The sequence below is a fragment of the Anas acuta genome, chromosome 1, assembly GCF_963932015.1.
Source record: "Anas acuta chromosome 1, bAnaAcu1.1, whole genome shotgun sequence".
Taxonomy (NCBI): Eukaryota; Metazoa; Chordata; class Aves; order Anseriformes; family Anatidae; genus Anas; species Anas acuta.
The window spans coordinates 56,295,026-56,315,395 of record NC_088979.1 but is presented as its reverse complement, the minus strand read 5'-3'; the positions used below and the strand labels follow the sequence as shown (position 1 = coordinate 56,315,395).

Below are 20,370 nucleotides of genomic sequence, written 5' to 3'. Positions count from 1 at the left end.
AAAATACAGTTGTGGCACAAAACAAAGAGCATTTGAAGAACATTTGTGCTGCCTCTGCAACATTACAATGGTATCTTAAATATTTTGCATCTTCTTTTCTTTTTTTTCCTTTGGCAAGGGTGATGAAAAGTTAATACTGCTGTTTTTACAGAGATAACTGGTTCTATGATGGATTTAAAGGTTTAAAAAAACTACATCTGGGGGAGGGGAAAGAGGGGAATAAGAAATAAATTGTAGAGCTGAATAATGATGGAAAGCTGAAAAGCAAGGGGGATAAGAATTCAGCAAGAGACAGCAGTCATATCCTCTCCCCACAAAAAAAAAAAAAAAAAAGTTTTTAAAACATCATTTTTCTAGTATCATTCATTTACAACCTAAAAATGCTTATTTAACAAAGATACTGTTCTTGCATCTCTGGTCACTGGAGATGGCAAATCCAATCAGTGATATCCAGAATTGTGGCTGGGCCCTCAGATGTGATGCTGGAGTGTCTCTACAGTATATAAAGAAGAAATTAAGTAAAAAAATATTTTTAGAAGAAAATTTTCAATTTTTTCTTTTTTAATTCTGATTGCTGTTTTCCATGACAGTGGGATAGCATAATTGTAGACATGTAATTTGTATCATATGTTTTGACCATATTGAATAACTAAATACTTTTGCTCCCTTTATTGTGAGGCTAGTAAATTTTTATCATCTGGGTGAGTTTTACTCTATAGTGAAAAGATATATTTTTGAAACTTCATTAAAACCCATGTTTGCTTTTCTTAGGAAAAAAAAAAAAAAAAGTAATTTGCACTCTTTGAACCTAAATCAACAAGAACTTTTTAACAGATAAGAAAGTAATTTACTCTCTTGGACTTTGTTTAGTTGGAATTTTGAGGGCTGGGGCTGGGGATGGGAAAGTGAATATAAGGATGTATCAGTTTCAGTCTTTGTTTCAGTATATTTTCTTAAAGGTAATATAATGGTAGGATGAATTTGAGCCCAACAACTGAAGGGGAGATCAATTCTAAAAGCTCAAGCTGTATGTACAGAAGGAAATATCTTGTGAATATTCCTTGGCATTGGTCTAGAATGCATGCATGCACTTTGAGAAACATGGGAAATAGTAAAATTCTTCAAATACAGCAAATTCTTGTGATTGTTAATGAAAAAATTTGGCAAGCTGTTGTAATCCTACTCACTTCAGAAATTCTGTATAAGAGTCTTTATAAGGCTGAAAGAGTCATATTCACATGCTTCAAGTGGCTTAGCATGGTAGTTCTGCAGTGGGCTAAGTTAGCCCTATGTGGATACAGTGTCCACAAAATTTAGCATTTTTGTACAGGCAGCATCCTTAAAATGCAGGAGTTCCTTATCCTCTATGTGATTTCTGAAGTAGTCCTCTATGTTAATAACAGGTGATTTCTGCTTGTTTTGATTCAGGAACAGGTGATTTGTCACTTTTTCTGCTTAGAGATGTTTTTTTCTTCAGAAGAGGAAGATTTTTTTTTTTTTATTTGAGACCCTTTAGCATTAATGTTTAACATAGAATTTCCCAGCAGTATGAAAAAGTGTCAAAAAAAAAAAAAAAAAAAAAAAAAAAAGGAAAGTTTACTTTCATGTAGAACTTAGTGAAAAATGACTAACAAGATAGAATTTGGAAACATTCTGTTTTCCAGAGCCAAAGACAGTAAATTACAACAGAATATTTTAACTACGTTTTACACTGCATTATTAAAAGTGCTTGAATCAAGAGAATGTGCTGAAGCTGTAGCCTGTTATGCAAACTATTAATTAAGCTGAAATGATGGTTGGAAAAAACTAGTTAATTTATCATCTTAAAATGGCACTTGAATATAATAATTAAATCTATAAAATCTAGGTACATTTTTTTCATAACTGTGTAGTCTGTTGCCTTTCAATTTTTCTTAATAGTTATGTATTAACTGTGATGACACACACTGAATATTCATCCATGTGATGATTTACAATGTAAACCTACCTGTATCCTAATATAATTACTTCAAAGATTCCCTTGAAATTGGTGGGAAGTAAAGGGGGAGGAACACTGAGATTTCATTAGCAGGAATATGAATATCCTGCATTTGGATAGTGTTGATGAAGTGAGTTTATTATGTGTGTGATTCCCTGATATGAAATCAAATTTTGTTGTGTTTGCCTGACTTGCTAAGGAATTTTGAGACTCTTTGAGGTGGAAATCCGGTTGAACTTTTTTCTCTTAATGCTAGACAACTATAAGTGAAACTTTGATAATGGGATCTGAATTCAGATTAAATTATACTGTTTTGAAGGACAGTTGAATTTAGGAAATGGAAAATTTTCGTCAGTCAATGGTAATAATATATTTAAACCAATTTAGTCTTTTGTTGTATATATTAGGAACTATTAGATTTTACTTGTGAATACAGTGAATTCTTTATTTAGTAGTTCTAACCATATTTGAGTGAGCAGATTCTTGCTTTACATCTTAATTTTAGTATGCCTTATAGTGTCCTTCTGTATTATTTTAAAAAGTTAGAATATTGTGTAGGAGGCTTTGTCTTTTTCCACTTACAATGTTTGCAGAGATGGATAACATACTGAAAAATATATTTAAAGTCCAAACTAACTGTATTGTACTGTTAAGGTATTTTTCACTTGGTGTCACTGAAAGAAGATTGGGTTTCCTGAACTAGATTTTACTTTTTCTAAAACACCAGCAAGATGTTCTAATCTTATCTAGCTATAAAAATAAGGCATTGGCTTTTAAAAATATTCTAAACAAGTCAGTTGCTAAGCATTTTTGATTTTTTTTTTTTTTGGTGGAAGCTGTGGAATTAGGAAAAAAAAATCTACACAGCATTTCTTAATGTCCCTTTCTGATGCTGACATGTAAAGGATAACTGTAGCAAGACCATGGGAAAGTGTGCAAACCTAGACAATATAGTCTTAAGACTATATCAAGACTATATAAGACCATTAAGGCTATATAGTCAATAGTCTTAAGTAGCAAGTTACAAAGACTTACAAACAATGAGTCATACTTACAGTAAAAAGGAGTTTTAAAATGTACAAGTGATTGGTAGGCAGTTCACTTTCCATGCAGTGTGCAGTTTTGATTTTTTTTTTCTTTCATTCTGGAGATTGGAGATTTGTCAGTAAAAGGGTTTGTTTGTTTGTGTTTTTTTTTTTTTGTTTTTTTTTTTTTATTTTATTTATATAATTATTATTATTATTTTAGGAAAAGGAAATAAGCAAGACATTTGTCCTTCTGCACTATGTGCTTCACCCATAATAACTGCTGATACAAGTTAGGTACCACTCAACAGCTGTCTGATATGCAGACTGGTCAAAATGCCAACTCTGAATTCAAGCTGTTGCAGCCTAATCTCATGTGTTCTTATTGCTTTAGCACACAATATTCTCTGAAGAAAAAGTTAATAGAGCAATGCATGGAGGAGAAATAATCAACGCAACACTTCTACAACTGATGTTCACCTGTGTTCTTATTCTAGTGAGGGGAGGGATACAAGTTTTAAAAACAGGCCTGCCATTATATGTTAGATTGAACTATTGTAGCATACAAAAAGATCTCAATATTCAAATATAATAGTGCAACATCAGGTATTTAAATGCTATGTCTAAATACATGGATATATTGCAAAATTTTTATAGGTTGTGAACACTATTTTAGGCATTCAGAACAGTGTGTAGTTTAGAAATACACTGAATACTGGAGTTTCTTGAAAGATACTGAAGTGCTATTAAGTTACCTGCACTCCACTTACTTTGTGGATGTTTCATTCGCATTATTCTTTATAGATGAATTATATTCTCTGAATATATATATATATTATCTTTTTACTATCTCTATCCTCTGTTAATTATTTTCTATTTTCATTTCTTTTGATGCCAGTCTCCCCTGGCACACATACAAATATACACACACATTCTGTCTTATTCTGTTGTCCAGTCTGACTCCAGCTCTTGTCCATCTCTTCATGATGTTCTTTCTCTCTTCTCAAAGTGTATGCTTCTTCACTCTGTTCATATGAGAATCAGCTTTCTTAGTTGGGAATCATGCTTTCTCTTCTAGGTTAGAAGATCTTGTAATCTTCCTTCTTGATTTTCATGTAAAATTTATACGTAGCACTTTATTTTCTTATTACATGTTCCAGTTCATCTCTCTTATAACAGCTTTCGAAGGTGTGTTTTAAAGAAGATTTTCTCTTTTCTTTCCTGATCCCTCTTATAATGCTGTTCAATGAACTGTTTTTAGTGTTATCATATTGGTTATCATAACACTTAGTTTTTTGTTGTTGTTATTGTTGTTGTTGTCAGAATATCATTCATTATGTATTTTCAAAGAGAAAAGTACATTTATACATGTGTGGCTAGCAACTCAAAATATTACAAGCAAGTGTCTTTATCTTGAAGCATATTTAAAGAAGCAAGAGGTCTTTTCAAAGAAGTAATGGTGTGATGAAGAAACTGTCATAACTGACTAGGTTTACATGGCTATTGTATAGTTAGATGTGTTACTTATACTGCAGAAGTACCTCAGAGACCTAGTTATGGTCCAGAAACTCACTGTGTGCTGTAAAAACAAAGTCAATTTCTGTGCTATAGCTGTTATATGACTGAGGAATTACATCCTTCCTTCAGGCAGCATCTCTCTTAAATGTGTCAGTGAAGCAGAATTTTAAATGGATGACTATAATACGAGTCAGTGGTAATATGCTACTATTCTTGTATTTCTTGTATAAGCCCAGTAGAATAATATCTATAACATTTTCTTCAGAGTTTCTGGAGTTCCTTGCAATCCCCATAATCATATCCCATCAGACCTGAACTTTACAGTGTTTATAGCCTAGGGAATTCATGGTACATTCTTTCCTTCTGCAACGCAACTTGAAAACAATTGTCTTCATGTTCAATGGGTTAAGATACTAAACATGGTGTTGTCAAACTGTAATTGTTTATGAAGCAAACATAAGATAGCAAAAGGTGTTGATTTATAAACAAAATAAACTCATTTAATTATATGCCTGCATTTTTACAGCTTGTATTTGCTTGACACATTGCCTGTTTACAGTACAGTGAGTGATTAACTCTTGTGACTAGAGAATAATTATTAATTATATTGTAATTTGGGAACTGTTATGAGTGTATCTGATAACTTAGGTTGTGCTACAAAGTCTGTTGGGCCAGAGGAGATTAGTTACATTTCTAAGAAATTAGGAAATGCCTGCATTGCACCTTATGCTCTGACGTGTATTTTTAGTGAGCTGTGTAGTACTAAGCCTAATTGACCCAGACAATAGATCCATGGTCAATAATCTAACTGGAATATTCTTTCCTCCATTTCTGACTTGAAAATTCCTTGCAAGAACAAGTTCATTATGAAAAAGTACTTGTATTTGTGCAAGCAAGCATTTTTGTTTCTTTAATACAATCAGTTCAGAAGAACTTCATGCAAAAACACTGGCTATAAAGAGTAAGATGTTCAAGAAGTTGATAATAGAATACAGATTATTTTCACTTTGAGGATAATGGTTAAAAGCAAATAAACCTATACAATGGAAAAAAAAAAAAAAAAAGTTGTTTTAATGTTCATCTGCAACCTGTGAAAAATGTCTGGTCTCCTGCATTTAATAAATGTTACGGCTGTTGCAGATTTATTTTTTTCACTTTTTTGAGCAATACCTGTGTAGAAGTAAATGGCTGAAAGCAGAGCTCAATCTAGTAAATAGTTTATCCCATCTGTTCTTTCTTCTACTTCCCTAACATCCAAGACACTGTTGTTTTGTGATGATTACAATACTGCTATTTTGGCTCATCTTTAAAGACAGATCAGCCTCACACAAAGAATTTTTCCACACTATTTCTCAGATTTCATCGTAGTTTTATATTTCCCTCTTCTCAGCCTACAAAATAACTTTACATACAACAAGTAATATAATTCCACCCACTTGAAATGAGGAGAAATACGGGAAATTTCATAATGGAAAGTATGAACAATCCAGATGCATGTTATCTTAGCTCACAGGTTTTCCTAACACTTGTTCTTCTGAGATCAGGCCTTTTGCTTCCAAAGGAAAATGATGGACATGTAAGATACAAAACTTTATCAAACAAAAATTATTATGAAGATCTGTAGGAGAACTCCAAGTCAGATAGTGTTCTGAGAAATAAAAAATATTTCCATTGATTTTTAGATTAATTAGCAAGAACCTCTTGAATATATTTCCAATATGTTACATATGTATACAGAATGTATATATGATATGTATACTTTTGTATACAGAAACCACCTGACTGAGGATACTCTCCATAAAGCTTCAGCAACTTCAGTGGAGCTGTTAGGACACAACATTTTTTCTGAAAGATGAAGAATGACAATTTCATTTCAGTAAAAATATGTGTATTTAAAACCAATGTTTCTGTTTCTGTTTTTTGTTTGTTTGTTTTGTTTTGTTTTTCTTTCGTCAAAGAGCAAATTTTACACAAATCTTTGCTCTTTGAGGGTTTCATTTCCATTAACACGGTTTTGGTGAAAAAATCTTACATATTATTTGAAGATAGGATGACTGAGTGTAGAATTTATAGACCTAGCTCATGTTACCTGAACTGTTCAATGAGATTTTGGCCTCCTTTATTACTCTGTACTCTGTTTACTGTGCAGGCTTGTAGTGGGTTTATGTGGCAAGGTTTTGGTAGTAGGGGGCCATAGGGGTGGTTTCTGTGAGAAGGATCTAGAAGCTGCCCCATGTTTGTAAGGACCCCATTGTTTTCCAGAACGGAGCCAATAAGTGATGTTGTTTTGCACCTCTGTGAGAGCATATTTAAGACAGAGTAAAAAAAACGCTGTGCCACACAGCAGCGGGGGAGAGTGAAAGGAGTGAGGAACAGCCTTGCAGGCGCCAAGGTCAGTGCAGAAGGAGGGGGAGAGGTGCTCCAGGCACTGGAGCAGAAGTCCCCTGCGGCCTGTGGTGAGGACCATGGTGAAGCAGGATGTCCCCCTGCAGCCCATGGAGTACCATGGTGGAGCAGGGTCCCACGCTGCAGCCCGTGGAGGAGACCACAGTGGAGCAGGTGGCCCTGCACCAACGGAGGCTGCTGCCTGTGGAAGACCCCTGCCGGAGCAGATTCCGGGCTGGACCTGTAGCCCGTGGAGAGGAGACCATGCAGGAGCAGGTGACCTGGCAGGAGCTGCTGCCCGTGGGGGAGCCAGGTTGGAGCAGTTTTCTCCTGAGGGATGGACCCTGTGGTACGGACCCATATCTGGAGCAGTTCTGGAAGAGCTGCTGCCTGTGGGAAGCCCACACCAGATCAGTTCATCAAGGACTGTATCCCATGGGTGGGACCCCACATCACAGGGGACGAGAGTGACCGAGAAGAAGCGGCAGAGAAGAAGAGCTGTAGACTCACCATAACCCCCACTCCCCCGTTCCCCTGCGCTGCTTGGGGGGAGGAGGTGGAAGAGGGTGGATGGGGGGGGAAGGTGCTTTTGGTTTCTTTCCTTTGTTTCTCACTTCTCTAGCTTGTTGGTAATGAGCAATAAATCTTACTATCTCCTTATGCTGAGTCTGTTCTGCCCGTTACAATAATTACTGCGTGATTTTCTCGTCCTTATCTCAACCTTTGAGCCCTTTTCACATATTTTCTCCCCGTTCTTCTTTGAGGAGGGGGAGTGAGAGAGCAGCTGTGGTGGAGCTTGGCTGCCTGCTCAAGCGGAACCACGACAAGGCTTTATTTTTATTAATCTGGGCAGGACCATATATCTGGCAGCAAACTGCTTTTAACAGTGATATAATCTGACTGCCAGGTCTGTTAGGATATTCCTGCTTAATCAAATGTGTATGATTGTGGGGAGTTTGAATATGCATGAGAAATCCAAGTGTGCTATCCTACATCTTCAGTCAGTGATACGTGTAAGAAAGACTTGACCGGAGTTTAAGGTGGCTGTAGGGTCAAAACAAATTTCACAGTAAAAAAGCCAGCACATGTGGCCCCATGCTCTAGTTCCTGGTTCTTCTCCTAGAATTTCTTCTCCTAGATAGAATTTGTATCTTAGATCCTTTCTCCACTGGAAAACATTTCTGTAGGTAGAACAGTAGAGGTGGTGTATTCTCTGGATCTGTAGCAAGATTTTGACTTTAAGCCAGCTTGAAAACTCTGCATCAGGTAACTCAGACAAAAATGGTATATTTAGGAAGCCTGAGGCTGGTGGATACCATGTGTCTGTATCACTTGCCTGTATGTGGTAGCTACTGGATTGCTTTTTCTTTGTCCTCCATAAACACAGTGGGTCATTTGGAGGTGCTACATAGTTCTATTCACTTGTGATTTGTGCATTTTCAGTTTTCTTGACTGTCTTAACATGTCAATGTTAGTGAATAGCTGTTCTTAGCTACCTAAATAAAAGAAGTCTATAACTTTTTATTTTGTAACTATAACAAGGCAAATAGATCATTTATTTTGCTTTCAATGTATTTTAATTGCTTTGTTCCCTTGCACTGGTGGAACATTTCTATTTTCTCATAGCTTCTTTAGCTCATAGTTTAGTCTTTTATATATTGGATTATTTGGTCTTCAGACTGCCTTCTAAGTTTACATGTGTTGATTTTACTCTTGGAAAAAAATGTCTTATAGATGTTGAATATTTATTTCCATTTATTGGATTTTGCTTCTTCTGTCATACTGCTGTTTCCTCTTGCTCTGACTACTCACTGTGACTTAATTATATTATTCTAAAGGAGACTTCAAAAGGTGTTGAAGAATTTTAACCTACATATGTTTGCATCTTTGCATTTGGTGTAGATATTTATTTTTTTATTAACATCTTTTTTTCTTTTTAATATCACTGTAAAGTTCGTAATGCTTATAGTACTGTAATAATTATCCTAAAATGTGAACTTTAATTACATTCCTGTTACCATAGCTTAGTAACTGAACATGGTTCCTGTGTGAAATTAAGGAGTGACTTATGGTTTTCTCAAGAACGTCTCTTTTATATCGTAGAACATTTACTTAAAAGAAATATATGTAAATTGTCAGGGACTGTTTATGTACATCATGTCCTCTTGTAACATTTGACCTGTTACTGCATGAATATCTAACCCAACCTACCCCACCCAGACATCCTACTTTTGGCTTAGTTGCCCACTTATACTTTGATATTTAGTGTGTAGAAACAGTGAAATAACCTCCTGCAACAAGGTATGCATTTCAACAATATTCTTTCAATCTTCTTGTACTTATCTACAACCAATTTTGACCCACCTGCCTCACTCTGTTTAGTAGTCATTCTATCATGTTTGTCTTCTAACATCAATTTCTCTTTATATTGTTACACATTATAGCTGTTTAACAGCTGTTGAATCCTCTTAGTTTAGGGTAGCTTTGTAGACATGTGATCTCTGAAGTTACTGGGTTCTAATTCCCCTTTTCAGTACAAAAATCAAAAAAACACTTCTTTGTGCTTAAGAAATTTCCATACTTATTGTACTCAAGATACGACTTGACAAACACTAAGAAAAGGATAATCTGTATTTCAAAACCTGGAAATTCCAAAATTTTCTGTATGAGTCTTGTTGAGAACACTCATTTGCTTCTATACAAAAGGAGGCAGACCTTGTTATTTTTCTGAGCCAGCTACTTACAGCTGTAGTTTGTTGTGTAGTTTATCTCTCTTTCCTTCAGTTTTCTGCATTATATAGATTGCTATAACTCTTGGTTTTTTTAAGAGCTGTCAGATGGCACTGGTCACCATATGCTTCTATCTTCCTTAACCTAGACCACACTCTAGATGACACTATATCCTCACTCAAAAGTCATCTGGTTTATTCTATGGGAACGGAATTTTAAAGTAATACTTGAAATAAGCATTACTTAGTTCTGTGAAGATATTCCATTGGGTACAGAAAAAATGTAGTTGTTTGCCTGTTCATGAGCAGTGATTGAAAGCATTTTAATCTTCTACACCAACGGACTGAGGCAACAACATCTGCTACATGCAAAGCTGAGATTTGATCCTTGATGCAGTTCTTGCCACTATTGTTATCAACAAGATTTATTACTTAGTCTGGATGATTTTATATGAAGAATTCCTCAGTCATCTCCTGATTGCATTTCTTACCACTTCTGCTTGTTGTATGGAATCTTATTTTGTAGGATGGGAGGAGACAGGACATGCAAAAGTGTAAAATTACGTACAAGTAATTGTGTTTGTCATAGTCCTGTTTTCTCCCATCCTACCTTCCTCCCTCTTTCTCCTTTTTGCATTATAGTGACTTCCTCCATATTAGTATATTTCCTAAATCTGAAAAAAAAATCTCTTTTTGTTCCATTCCTCATCCCCCCCCCCCCTTTTTTTTTCTCCAATGACTACAAGGGGGAGAAAGGGTGGAAGTTTACTGTATGTAATACCCCTGTGATTGACAGTCTTTTTACATCCTAGTTCCTAGTAGGTAGATAACGCTTGCTGTATGGGATCTTGTTTTGTAGGGTGAAAGAAGAGGGAGGACTACAACAAACACAAATAGTGGTATGTAATTTTCCCTTTCTCCTTTGTCTCTCCCTACTTACCAATCTTAACACAGAATGTTCTTGATCATATGATGATGTTTTGTACTGCTATTTTCTGCTTTTTAAAAAACACATCTTCCTGGTTTTTGTTAGTTAATCGGCTGAAGCGTTTTGAGAAAGAGCGCAAATTTAAATACAATGTATTTAAATGAGTATTGGGTCATTCTATACTCATTCTTGGTCACAATGAGACTGAAGTTAAACAAAACAGATTCTGTATCCCATTATTATACCTTAGTCCTCCAGGATATAATATATGCCCTATATATATATATGTATCCTCTAGTCATACACTATCTTTTAAAACACCTTTAGAAGGCTACAGTATATCAGATATTGGAGAAAACAGCTGCGATGGCAATTATCTGGCTATTAATTAAATCTACTATATTCATACAGTGTGCTATTTTTCCAAAAAGCTAATACTGTAGAGCTGATAGATAACTGTCTGATTTTCTGGGTCAAATTTCATTAAAATATTGTAAACTTAAATTCTAGTTGCAGTCTTAATTAATTCGAATGGCATGAGGCAAATCCATCCAGTCTTGCACAACAAAAACTGTCTGGAGGTTAGAGGGGTATTTCTCATGAAATGAAAGGGAAGATTGCTGTAAGCACAGGACCTGTATTATTTTTAAGGGTAGGCTAGCACTTTAAAAAGTACTGTGCTCCTTAGTGTTTGATCATTTTGCTCAAAACCACAGAAGTTAGTCGTATTATTATTTTTTTCTTCTTCTTCTTCTTCTTTTTTATTTTCCTGTATTAAAGTGCCCTTAACTTCTGTCCTCATGTTAAAACGGTACAAAATGGCAGTGTTTATAAGGCATATGTATAAAACATCATAGTTTTGGCACAAAGATTACGGAAAAAATACTGAATTCGGTTATCAAAGGAATAGAAAAAACAAATGATGTATCAAAAACTTGTTTCAAGAAAGATACCATCTTCATTAAAGAAACTTTTCTTAGAATTAATAGGCTATTGGTTCATTATTGCCTGAGAAACAACATGCCTGCCCAGTGAATCATTACTAGTTTCTATGACACCCTTAAGATCTGGAGAAGTACACCTACAGCAAAACAAAACAAAACAACAACAACAAAAAAGTTGTATGTTCAATTCCTAAATATCTGTGAAATAATTGTGAAATGAAAGCTGCATTTGTATTTACCACAGTGATCAGAAGGTTCTTCCATTTCAGCTGAAAACAAGAATGAAACCCAACAAGAACTCAGAAGATTAGTGAATCAGTACTCCTTTTGATAAGGGCACATTAGGGATCAGATCCTGTATGTTAACTGACCCACACAGATTGCGTGTCAAGAAAGTAAATGGAAAGGCAGAATAAATTTTATCTGTTTGATACTCAGTAAAATAATCTTAATATCTGCTAGGAGAAAAATCTATTATAATGGATTACGTTAATTCTCAGCATGCCGCTGTAGACTAACCTATGATGATGCCTCTGGTCAGAATATTTCCTTCTATTGTGAAACTAGAAATGTCTTTTTTTTTTTTTTTTCCTGGTCCACTTAAAAGGAAATTCAGCCTTTTGGTGGAATGATATTTCCCGGTCTAAGGTAAAATCTAAATTCATGTTGTCAACATTGAGCAAAACTACTTCATCATGCTGGGAAATTAGTCCCCAAAGTGTACTTTATGCGGATAATAACTTGATGTTTTGGAAAAATATGAAATAAGATAATAGAGAACTAATTAAGATGTAGAGGTTTTGCATGTCTTTTCCTTCTGGCATTTTGAAAAAAGTTAATTGCTTTTATTCTGAGGTTCATAACATTACCATTAATTTTCGTGATAACTTTGTTGCATAGACATGACACATACTGAATAGAGCTGTCTGTTTGATAGAGAGTGCATGGGCTACTAAGATGTCAAGAAAAATTGCACCTTTAGAGTTGCAAATTATTGTGGATTAAGTTCTAATTGAGGTGGATGTGGAAGGAATTGTTTTTTTTGTTTTTTTTTTAATTTAATCTCATTTTATTTTATTATTTTATTTTATTTTATTTTATTTTATTTTATTTTATTTTATTTTATTTTATTTTATTTTATTTTATTTTATATGAGCATGATTTGTCTGCATAACCTTCACAAATCCTATGGAAATGATAGCTTCCTTCTCTCCATGCAGCCTAGAAGGTTGTCCATTTTAATTTCAAGAGGTTTTCTTAGACTATAACAGAGTGGCAGCCACCTCTGGGTTATATTCTCTTTTTCTGAATACTGAATATGTGGAAAAATATATTCAAAAAATGTGTGGATGAAATTTGTGGATGAAAATATGTGGATGAAACATATTTTAATGGGAATAGGTATGTAGTGAGTACCAGCTGGAATGGAAAGGAATAGAAGAACTTGGATACTCTAAGATCCCATGGCATCACTGTGGCACCTAAAAGTCCTGGTTAGCAACAAAGATCCCATTATCTGTGTTGGCTGAATTGTGAGTGCAAAATATATGTTGCATCACATGAGTCTTGCATTTTCTGTATTTCCTGCAAATAGTGTTTACAACAACCCTCTTAATGTAATAAAATAGATATGACAATTTGCTAAGACTACTACAAACCTTTTCAAGCAAAGTTTTCCTATGGACATAAGTGGATACTTAGATATGTGGTTGTTCTTTCTGCAATTTGCTAGATTTTTATTATATTTCTATTATAAATAATGAAAGTCAACATTTAGGAATACTGAATGGTTGATTTTGAGAATGGATAGCTAGAGTATGAAGTTTGCTATATTTAAAAAAAATAATATGTCTAGTTCTTCAGTCATACTGAAATCTCACATTGATAACGAGAGATGGCATGGCTGAAATTCTCTCAGAACATGAAAACTGTGTAACAAATGTTAGGTGTAACAATTCAGATTAATAGTAGCTTCATGTCCAAGCCTGTTTATTTTGCAGCTGGGATTTTCTTTTGGCAATCTTTTCTTTTTCTTGTTTTATGCCAAATATATAATATTTTTCTTACTGTGAGTATAATGACTTTTGCCTTTAAAATCATTTCTGGAGTCCTTTGTTTTTGCTCTTAGCCTATAATTATTATAACATGTTTGTAAATATGCCTATCCATTTTGTTTTGCCTGTTTCACTATTAATAATTCTCGTAAGAGAAGCGATTTCTTGTACGTACTGAAGTTGGATTCTGATGGTACTATAAAAAGTGTTAGTTGTGAGATTGATGTTGAAACAAAAGAGATGTCAGCCAATGAGAAGCAGCAACTTTCTGCATCTACTTCCTAGGGCAGGAGAATTACCAATACACTATCTTTCCTGAGGGTGTGGCAAGAGAAACCTATACCACATCTGCAATGAAATGAACTCCAGACTAACAATGCTCGAGAAACGTCTTCATGTTATCACTTCCTTCATGTTATGGCACCACTGAAGTTATGTCTGACCACTACAGGATCTTTTTAATGATTCAGCACATCTCCCTTTAGCTTTATTGGGAGGTAGATAATGAATAGGTTACTTATTCAGGCTCAGTAGAGACACTGGCCCCATCAAAACCTGTTCCTTCCCAACCTTTTGTCCTAGCACCATGCCCAGAACCTGGGGAAGAGAGAAGGTAAATTGTTATTTTCACACTTCTTATCAAGCCATTTGTAGCTCTGAGAGGTCTACTATTTCTGTTCATGTGAGTTTTTGATAATTCATACACTGAAGTGCTTCTGCATTTTAAAAATATTAAATTTACTCTATAAGAGATTGAAAGAAGAAAATTTTCTCTTTTTCAACAGATGATTTTTTTTTTCCCAGTAAAATGAACTGTGTATGTAATAAGTTTATAACACAAAGAGAGATTAGTGGTCTCAATAAAAGTTAGGTTTCTTTACCTTATAAAAAATGAAATATAAACATTAGTTTTTTTTTTTTGTTTTTTTTTTTCTGATCAGAAAACTGGTAGTGGTCTTCCTCAGAGACCTTTCCAAAGTTCTGTGTTACATGTTAACTTCCTTTAAAGAGATAAACTGGATAATTAATAGAGAATTTTCTTTTCAGTCCTTTCATAAAATAATTTAGTTAATATTTAATTAATTTATTGTATATTTATTCACTAAGCATAAGAAAAAAAGTGTATTAAAGACCCTTGTGAAGGAGGGAGAACTTGCAGTAGTATTGAAAAAAAAAAAAAAAAAGCAGGTTTTGTAACACTACTGTTTGGGAGGTATATTGAGATGCCAAGCCTAAAAGATGTTGAATCATCAAAGATTACTAGACATTTAGTCATTTCTCTGAGGTAACTTCAGGAGTTCTCACTGAGAAATCTGGCTTTTATATATATATATATATATATATATATCCTTTCTCAAATGTTCATGTTTGATGTGCTCAGTTTAAAGCACATCTGTTTGACAAAGTATTCAAACACTACGGAATTATCCAAGAATTTGAAAGTCATGTGGTCTCTCAACTCTCCCATGGTGACCATCAGTATATCTCTTCCATCAATATGCTTTCATCAATATGCTTCCATCAATATGCTTCTTGCCAAGCTACATATTGTGCTGTGCATTGTTTCCAAATGCCAGCCTAAGCTGCTACTGTCAATTCTCCCCCCTCTCCCCACTTATTTTTTCCTTTTTTTTTTTTTTTCTGAATATATCTTACTTTCAGAAAAACAAAACAAAAACACACCTGAGGCAGAGGGTAGCAGTACATGAACATACAGGGAAAAAAGAAAAAAGTTTTGCATAAAAAGGAGCCTGTCTTAGATGTTCACTGCACAGAGCAAACCAGCACTCCGTGGTCTTATGGTATGGACCTGTGATGGGAGAAATCAACAGAGACGCATGTTTGGATGAGTGATCTAGAAAAAAATGGTCCCATGCCTGTCTTCTCTGTTCTCTGCATGTACACCGAAGATATAAATATGTGTAAAATGTATCTTAAGCTCTAGCATCAGTTTAGTGCTTACCTACACTCCCCTTAAACCTGGGAGGATTATTTGGCTGTTTTCTATGCAACTTCAAAGAATACTTCTAACACAGAAATAAATTATTTATCAATCAACTTCATTTTAATAAACAGATATGCAAAAAAAGAACAACGACCAATGGAGTTTAATTTAAATAATATTTAGTAGCACTTATCTTATTTCTAAACTGAAATATAATACTTCTTTTATACCTGTGAAGCAAATATAATGTTTTCTGATTTAGAGCAGAGTTCAGAAAAGTTACTGTAATGTTAATACGTAGATAGTAGGGAGGTCCGTGGCTGAAAGAACTCTTGCTTTTCTATCTGTCCAACCTGGTATTTTGCTGTTCTGAGTTCTTATGTTATTTATTTGACCTAATTTGATTATGTTATTTCCATTTGACCCACTGAATTTGGAATGTTAGCCATGTTTATTAAGTGTATTAGAGTCAAATGATTTACCATGGAAACCAAAGATTTCCCAGTCTTCACGCAATATTCTTGGAACCTGTCTTATTAATAATGGAATTTATTTTGCCATCTGCTTGATACAACCAATTTCGTTCAAATAACCTGAAGCAAAGGAGATGATGTGGACTACACGATTTTTAATACCTCTCTTCTTGAAAAAAAAATTGAAAAAATATACTTTACCTATGGAAAGGCAACAGATTGTGCTTTTTACCACAATAATTTTTCTTATATACTGGTGACTGTCCCTTTCATGTAAGACGTCAAAATCACATGAGTGAATTTACAGAGGTTCTGACTAGGACTCTGCAAGTCAATAGGAGCTACGGCAGTCCTCCCTCTAAAAATAAATGGCCTCATTTTTAGACTGAAGAAATTTTTGCTAAAGCAAGAAAAGTGTCACTGCCAGATGGTGATGGAAGCATTACTACAGAAAGGGGACATTAACAAAGATACACTCAGCAAAGCGATTGTTACCATAGTTACAGGATGCTAAGCATTTTCAAAAAATAAATAAATAAAATTAGCCTGTATTATTTAGATATCTCAATGGGGAAGAATAATTTTGGATGATTTTTTTTCCTTTATGAAATGGAAGAGTTTTATGTACTATTGCTTAAAACTTTTTTACAGCACTTTCCTTGCTTACTAGGTGTGTTCCTTTCTGGTTAAGTACCTTTATCAGCTGTATTTATTTTTTCTTCTAGAACAAATACTTTTAATTAGTGTGATGGTTTTACCCCGCTGGGCAGCTGAGCTCCACCCCAACTGCTCTCTCACTCCCCCTCTTCAAAAGGAGAAGGCAGAGAAAATGCAACACAAAGGGCTCACGGGGGCTCATAAAAACAGGAAGATCACTCAACAGTTGTCGTCACAGGCAAAACAAACTCAGCATAAGGAGATTAATATAACTTATTGCCTATCACTAGCAGACTAGAGCAGTGTGTAACTAAAAGAAAACTAAAAACACCTTCCCCCCCGGCACATCCTCTCCCACTTCCTCCTGTTGAGTGACATAGGGAATAGGAAATGGGGATTGAAGTCAGTCCATAACACTTCATCTGTAACTCCTTTCATGGTCAGTATCTTCCCTTGCTCCAATGTGGGGTCCCTGCCATGGGATGCCGTCCTTCCTGAACTGATTCTGTGGGGGCTTCCCACAGGCAGCAGCTCTTCAAGAACTGCTCCCACATGGCTCCGTATGGGGTCCATCCATCAGGAGCAAACTGCTCCAGCACGGGTCCCCCAGGGGTGGCAGCTCCCCCCAGACCCCCTGCTCCTGCGTGGGCTCCTCTCCATGGGCTGCAGCTCCGGCCCAGGGCCTGCTCCTGTGGGGGCTCTCCATGGGCTGCAGCCTCCTCCAGGCCACATCCACCTGCCCTTCCACAGGCTGCAGCATGGAGATCTGCTCCACTGTGGGACCTGGCTGGAGCTGGCTCTGATCTGACATGGGGTAGCTTCTGGACTCTGCTCACAAAGGCCACCCCTGCAGATCCTTCTACCAAAACTTTGCTTCATAAACCCAATACACTTAGTCCCTTTCTATATTGTACTACCATGACTGTACAACTGAACAGAGTGTAATCATCTATATCATTTGGGAGAATAATTAGACTGATAGAATAATATGGCAAAAGGGGAAATTAATGTTAACATTATAAGAGCTCCTGACTGTCTTTAGTTTGTGACTGACAGCTTTCTGTGTTAATTACCAAAAAAAAAAAAAAAAAAAAGATAGTTTCATGGAAATGTAGACACATTAAAGAGTCCACTTTATGGTGACTCAGAATTTGGTCTGAGTCACCATAAAGTGGACTAAATAAAACCTTAGAGGAGGGAAGAGTCTGAGGTAGAAAACAATGTTAAAGCAAGTGTATTTTAATATAGGAAGCAGTAGTATGCATTTATTACCACATGGGCAAAGATAATATCTTTACCATGATAACATCTTTATTGTTACATCTGTGTGCTGTGCAGATTGTGGGGTTTTTGTCTTATAAAAACTGTTTGAGCCATAACAAACGTTGAAGAACTAATAAATCAAAAGAAAACCAGGCTCTTCTCTCAAAGGGCCTCAAACAATGCTGTTTGGGTATTTCTATCCTCCTCTTTTGCTAGAGATACTAATCAGATATCACCTATTTAAATAAAAATTGTGACTTTCTAAGTCCAAACAGGTTAAGGCCAATCTGACAGGAGTTTATATGTGAGAGATTTCTCATCTTTACAGGAAGCACTGATGAGATCTTGGATATTTTGTTCTGGAGATCTTCTCTGTGTTTGAAAAAGCATTCTGACTAAAGGCCTGAAAAGGTTGAGATGTGGCATGGGATTGTCCTTGAGCTAATTTGACAATTTATTAGTTTATATAGAAATTGTGGCAATTGTGTTGTTGGTAGCAAATCATTTTCTCTTTAAAGTGTTCACCACCGACCTGAGCATATGGAAAATTGGTGTTGCTCCTATAGCTGAGCTCTCCATTCGGCAGGATCACACTGTGTGCTGCATTTGCACCATCTGTCACTATTTTAAATATTTAGATTAATGGTCTAACAGTAACCTAATGTCTCAAGCTATTAATTGCTCTCTATCTGTGGAAAGGGAAACAAAGAGAAACTGATTTCCTCCAGGAAAAGTTATTATAATGTATGTTTTCCACTTAAAATATTTTGTAGATCTGGGCCAAATACGCTAATACAGTTTAAGCAAGCAAAATATTCAGATGTGAATAATGCATGAATATACATAACAAATCATATTTAATTACATTTTGATGTCTGGATAGAAGCCAGTATGTTTTCTCAAGTCTCATAGGGAAACTGCACAGACTATTTATGCATTGTTTCATAAATTGTTTTACCACCATGCTTAGTTCTGTTCTTGAAGCATACTTTAAAGCTGACATCACTGGCTAAGACCAGGATCATATTAAAAACAAAACACAAATTTCAGCGTAAAAGCACCAAAGAATGCTCTGGTGAAAATTTTTCACTCATCCCATCTGAAAAAGTTTTTTGATCTTTTTTTTTTTTTTTCTCTTTCTTTCAATGCAATAAATTTCCCCCATTAAGAGATTTTTGATATTTAATTTGTTATATTAGGCAGTCTTATAAGCTACCTCTAGCCTTCTTTCAATATTTGGATGTCTTGAATTTACTAATCATTTTACATCTGTGGAATATCAGCATCTTATCTTGAGAGAATGTGGTAGGTAACTGTTATATTTGTGGTAACATTTAATAATAATAATGTACATTTGTCCTGAAGAATTGATTTGTGGTCTGAAATGTACACCCACATAAACATCTTTTAAAATGTGTCATCAAGTTTCTTAATGATAAACAAATGCATTCTAGTTTTTGTTTTGTTTTGGTTTGTTTGTTTGTTTTCCATTTACTCCTCTCACTTTTTGGGATGCACACTTTTAAAAAATGACTTTGTTGTCATTGTTGTTATTAACCTTTTTACTTATCTTCTCTGTAGTAGTTAGTACCTCATTTTCTGTGGTTCCATAAATAGATAAAGATTTCAAATACATTTCCAGCCAGGGTGAAAGCAAAATCCAGAGGAACCAAGAAAAAATTACATTTTTAAAATATACTAGAATTATCATAATAATTCTGCACTGTTACTTTAGCCATTTAGTACATGTGTTTAAGTGATAGAGAAATGTGCGAGTATACGTTTATCTGTCTTGGTCTTAAAATTAGTCATTTTTTCCAGACATTTATTTCCATAAATATTTAGTTTGTTATGATATGCATACTTAGTCTTGCTAAGGTAATGCAAGATAAATTTATTACAAAAGCTGTTATTTTCTTACATATTTTCTTACATTCTCTCATGTTATTTTCTTAGGTTACTTCACTGCAAGATACAACAAATTAATTAATCTATATTTGTTGTGCAGGCCTGCAAACCCAAACAAATTAAATAAAGTAAACCTGACTAAACCAAACAAAATACCAGGAGAAGTTTGGAAATGGATGCTAGAACATGACAATGATACTTTTGGTCTTGATAAATGATAGTGAATCTAAGCCAGGGCTAAGTAAATATTGCTGCACACTCAAACCTGCATGAAGCTTTGAAGTAAAGGTATCTCCCATGGATTATATAGACATCCATGTGCCATCTCTTATGCCATATAGGCATCCAGCAGTGTCATCTCTTAGGCAAATTACTTCCTTCTGTGTGCTCATAATTGCCACACATTTATGATTTCTTGGCTCAGGCAGAGTTACCCTTCTGCCTTGAGGTTCTCCTCCTGTTGCAGTTGGCGTTGGAAGAGCATTGCTGGCAAGCCTCAACTTATTTATGCCACTTTCCCACTGTGAGTGTTTTTGTGTCCTTCATGAAGTAAATTACTTGTC

The 20,370-nt window shown here is 35.1% G+C and overlaps 1 protein-coding gene across 8 annotated transcripts in view; it reads left to right on the top strand.

Moving 5' to 3' along the window:
• FGF14 (fibroblast growth factor 14) overlaps positions 1–20,370 on the top strand; it is a 416,126-nt gene that overhangs the window by 221,890 nt on the left and 173,866 nt on the right. For 3 of the 8 annotated variants that reach the window (XM_068677905.1, XM_068677884.1, XM_068677847.1), the window contains exon 2: positions 10,495–10,534. The exons of the other annotated variants lie outside the window; for them this stretch is intronic. Coding sequence is in view for 2 of the 3 variants with exons in the window: in XM_068677884.1 (XP_068533985.1) it covers positions 10,495–10,534 (40 nt within the window). In the remaining variant the exon portion in view is untranslated. The remainder of the gene's footprint in view (positions 1–10,494; positions 10,535–20,370) is intronic. 8 annotated transcript variants of the gene reach the window in all.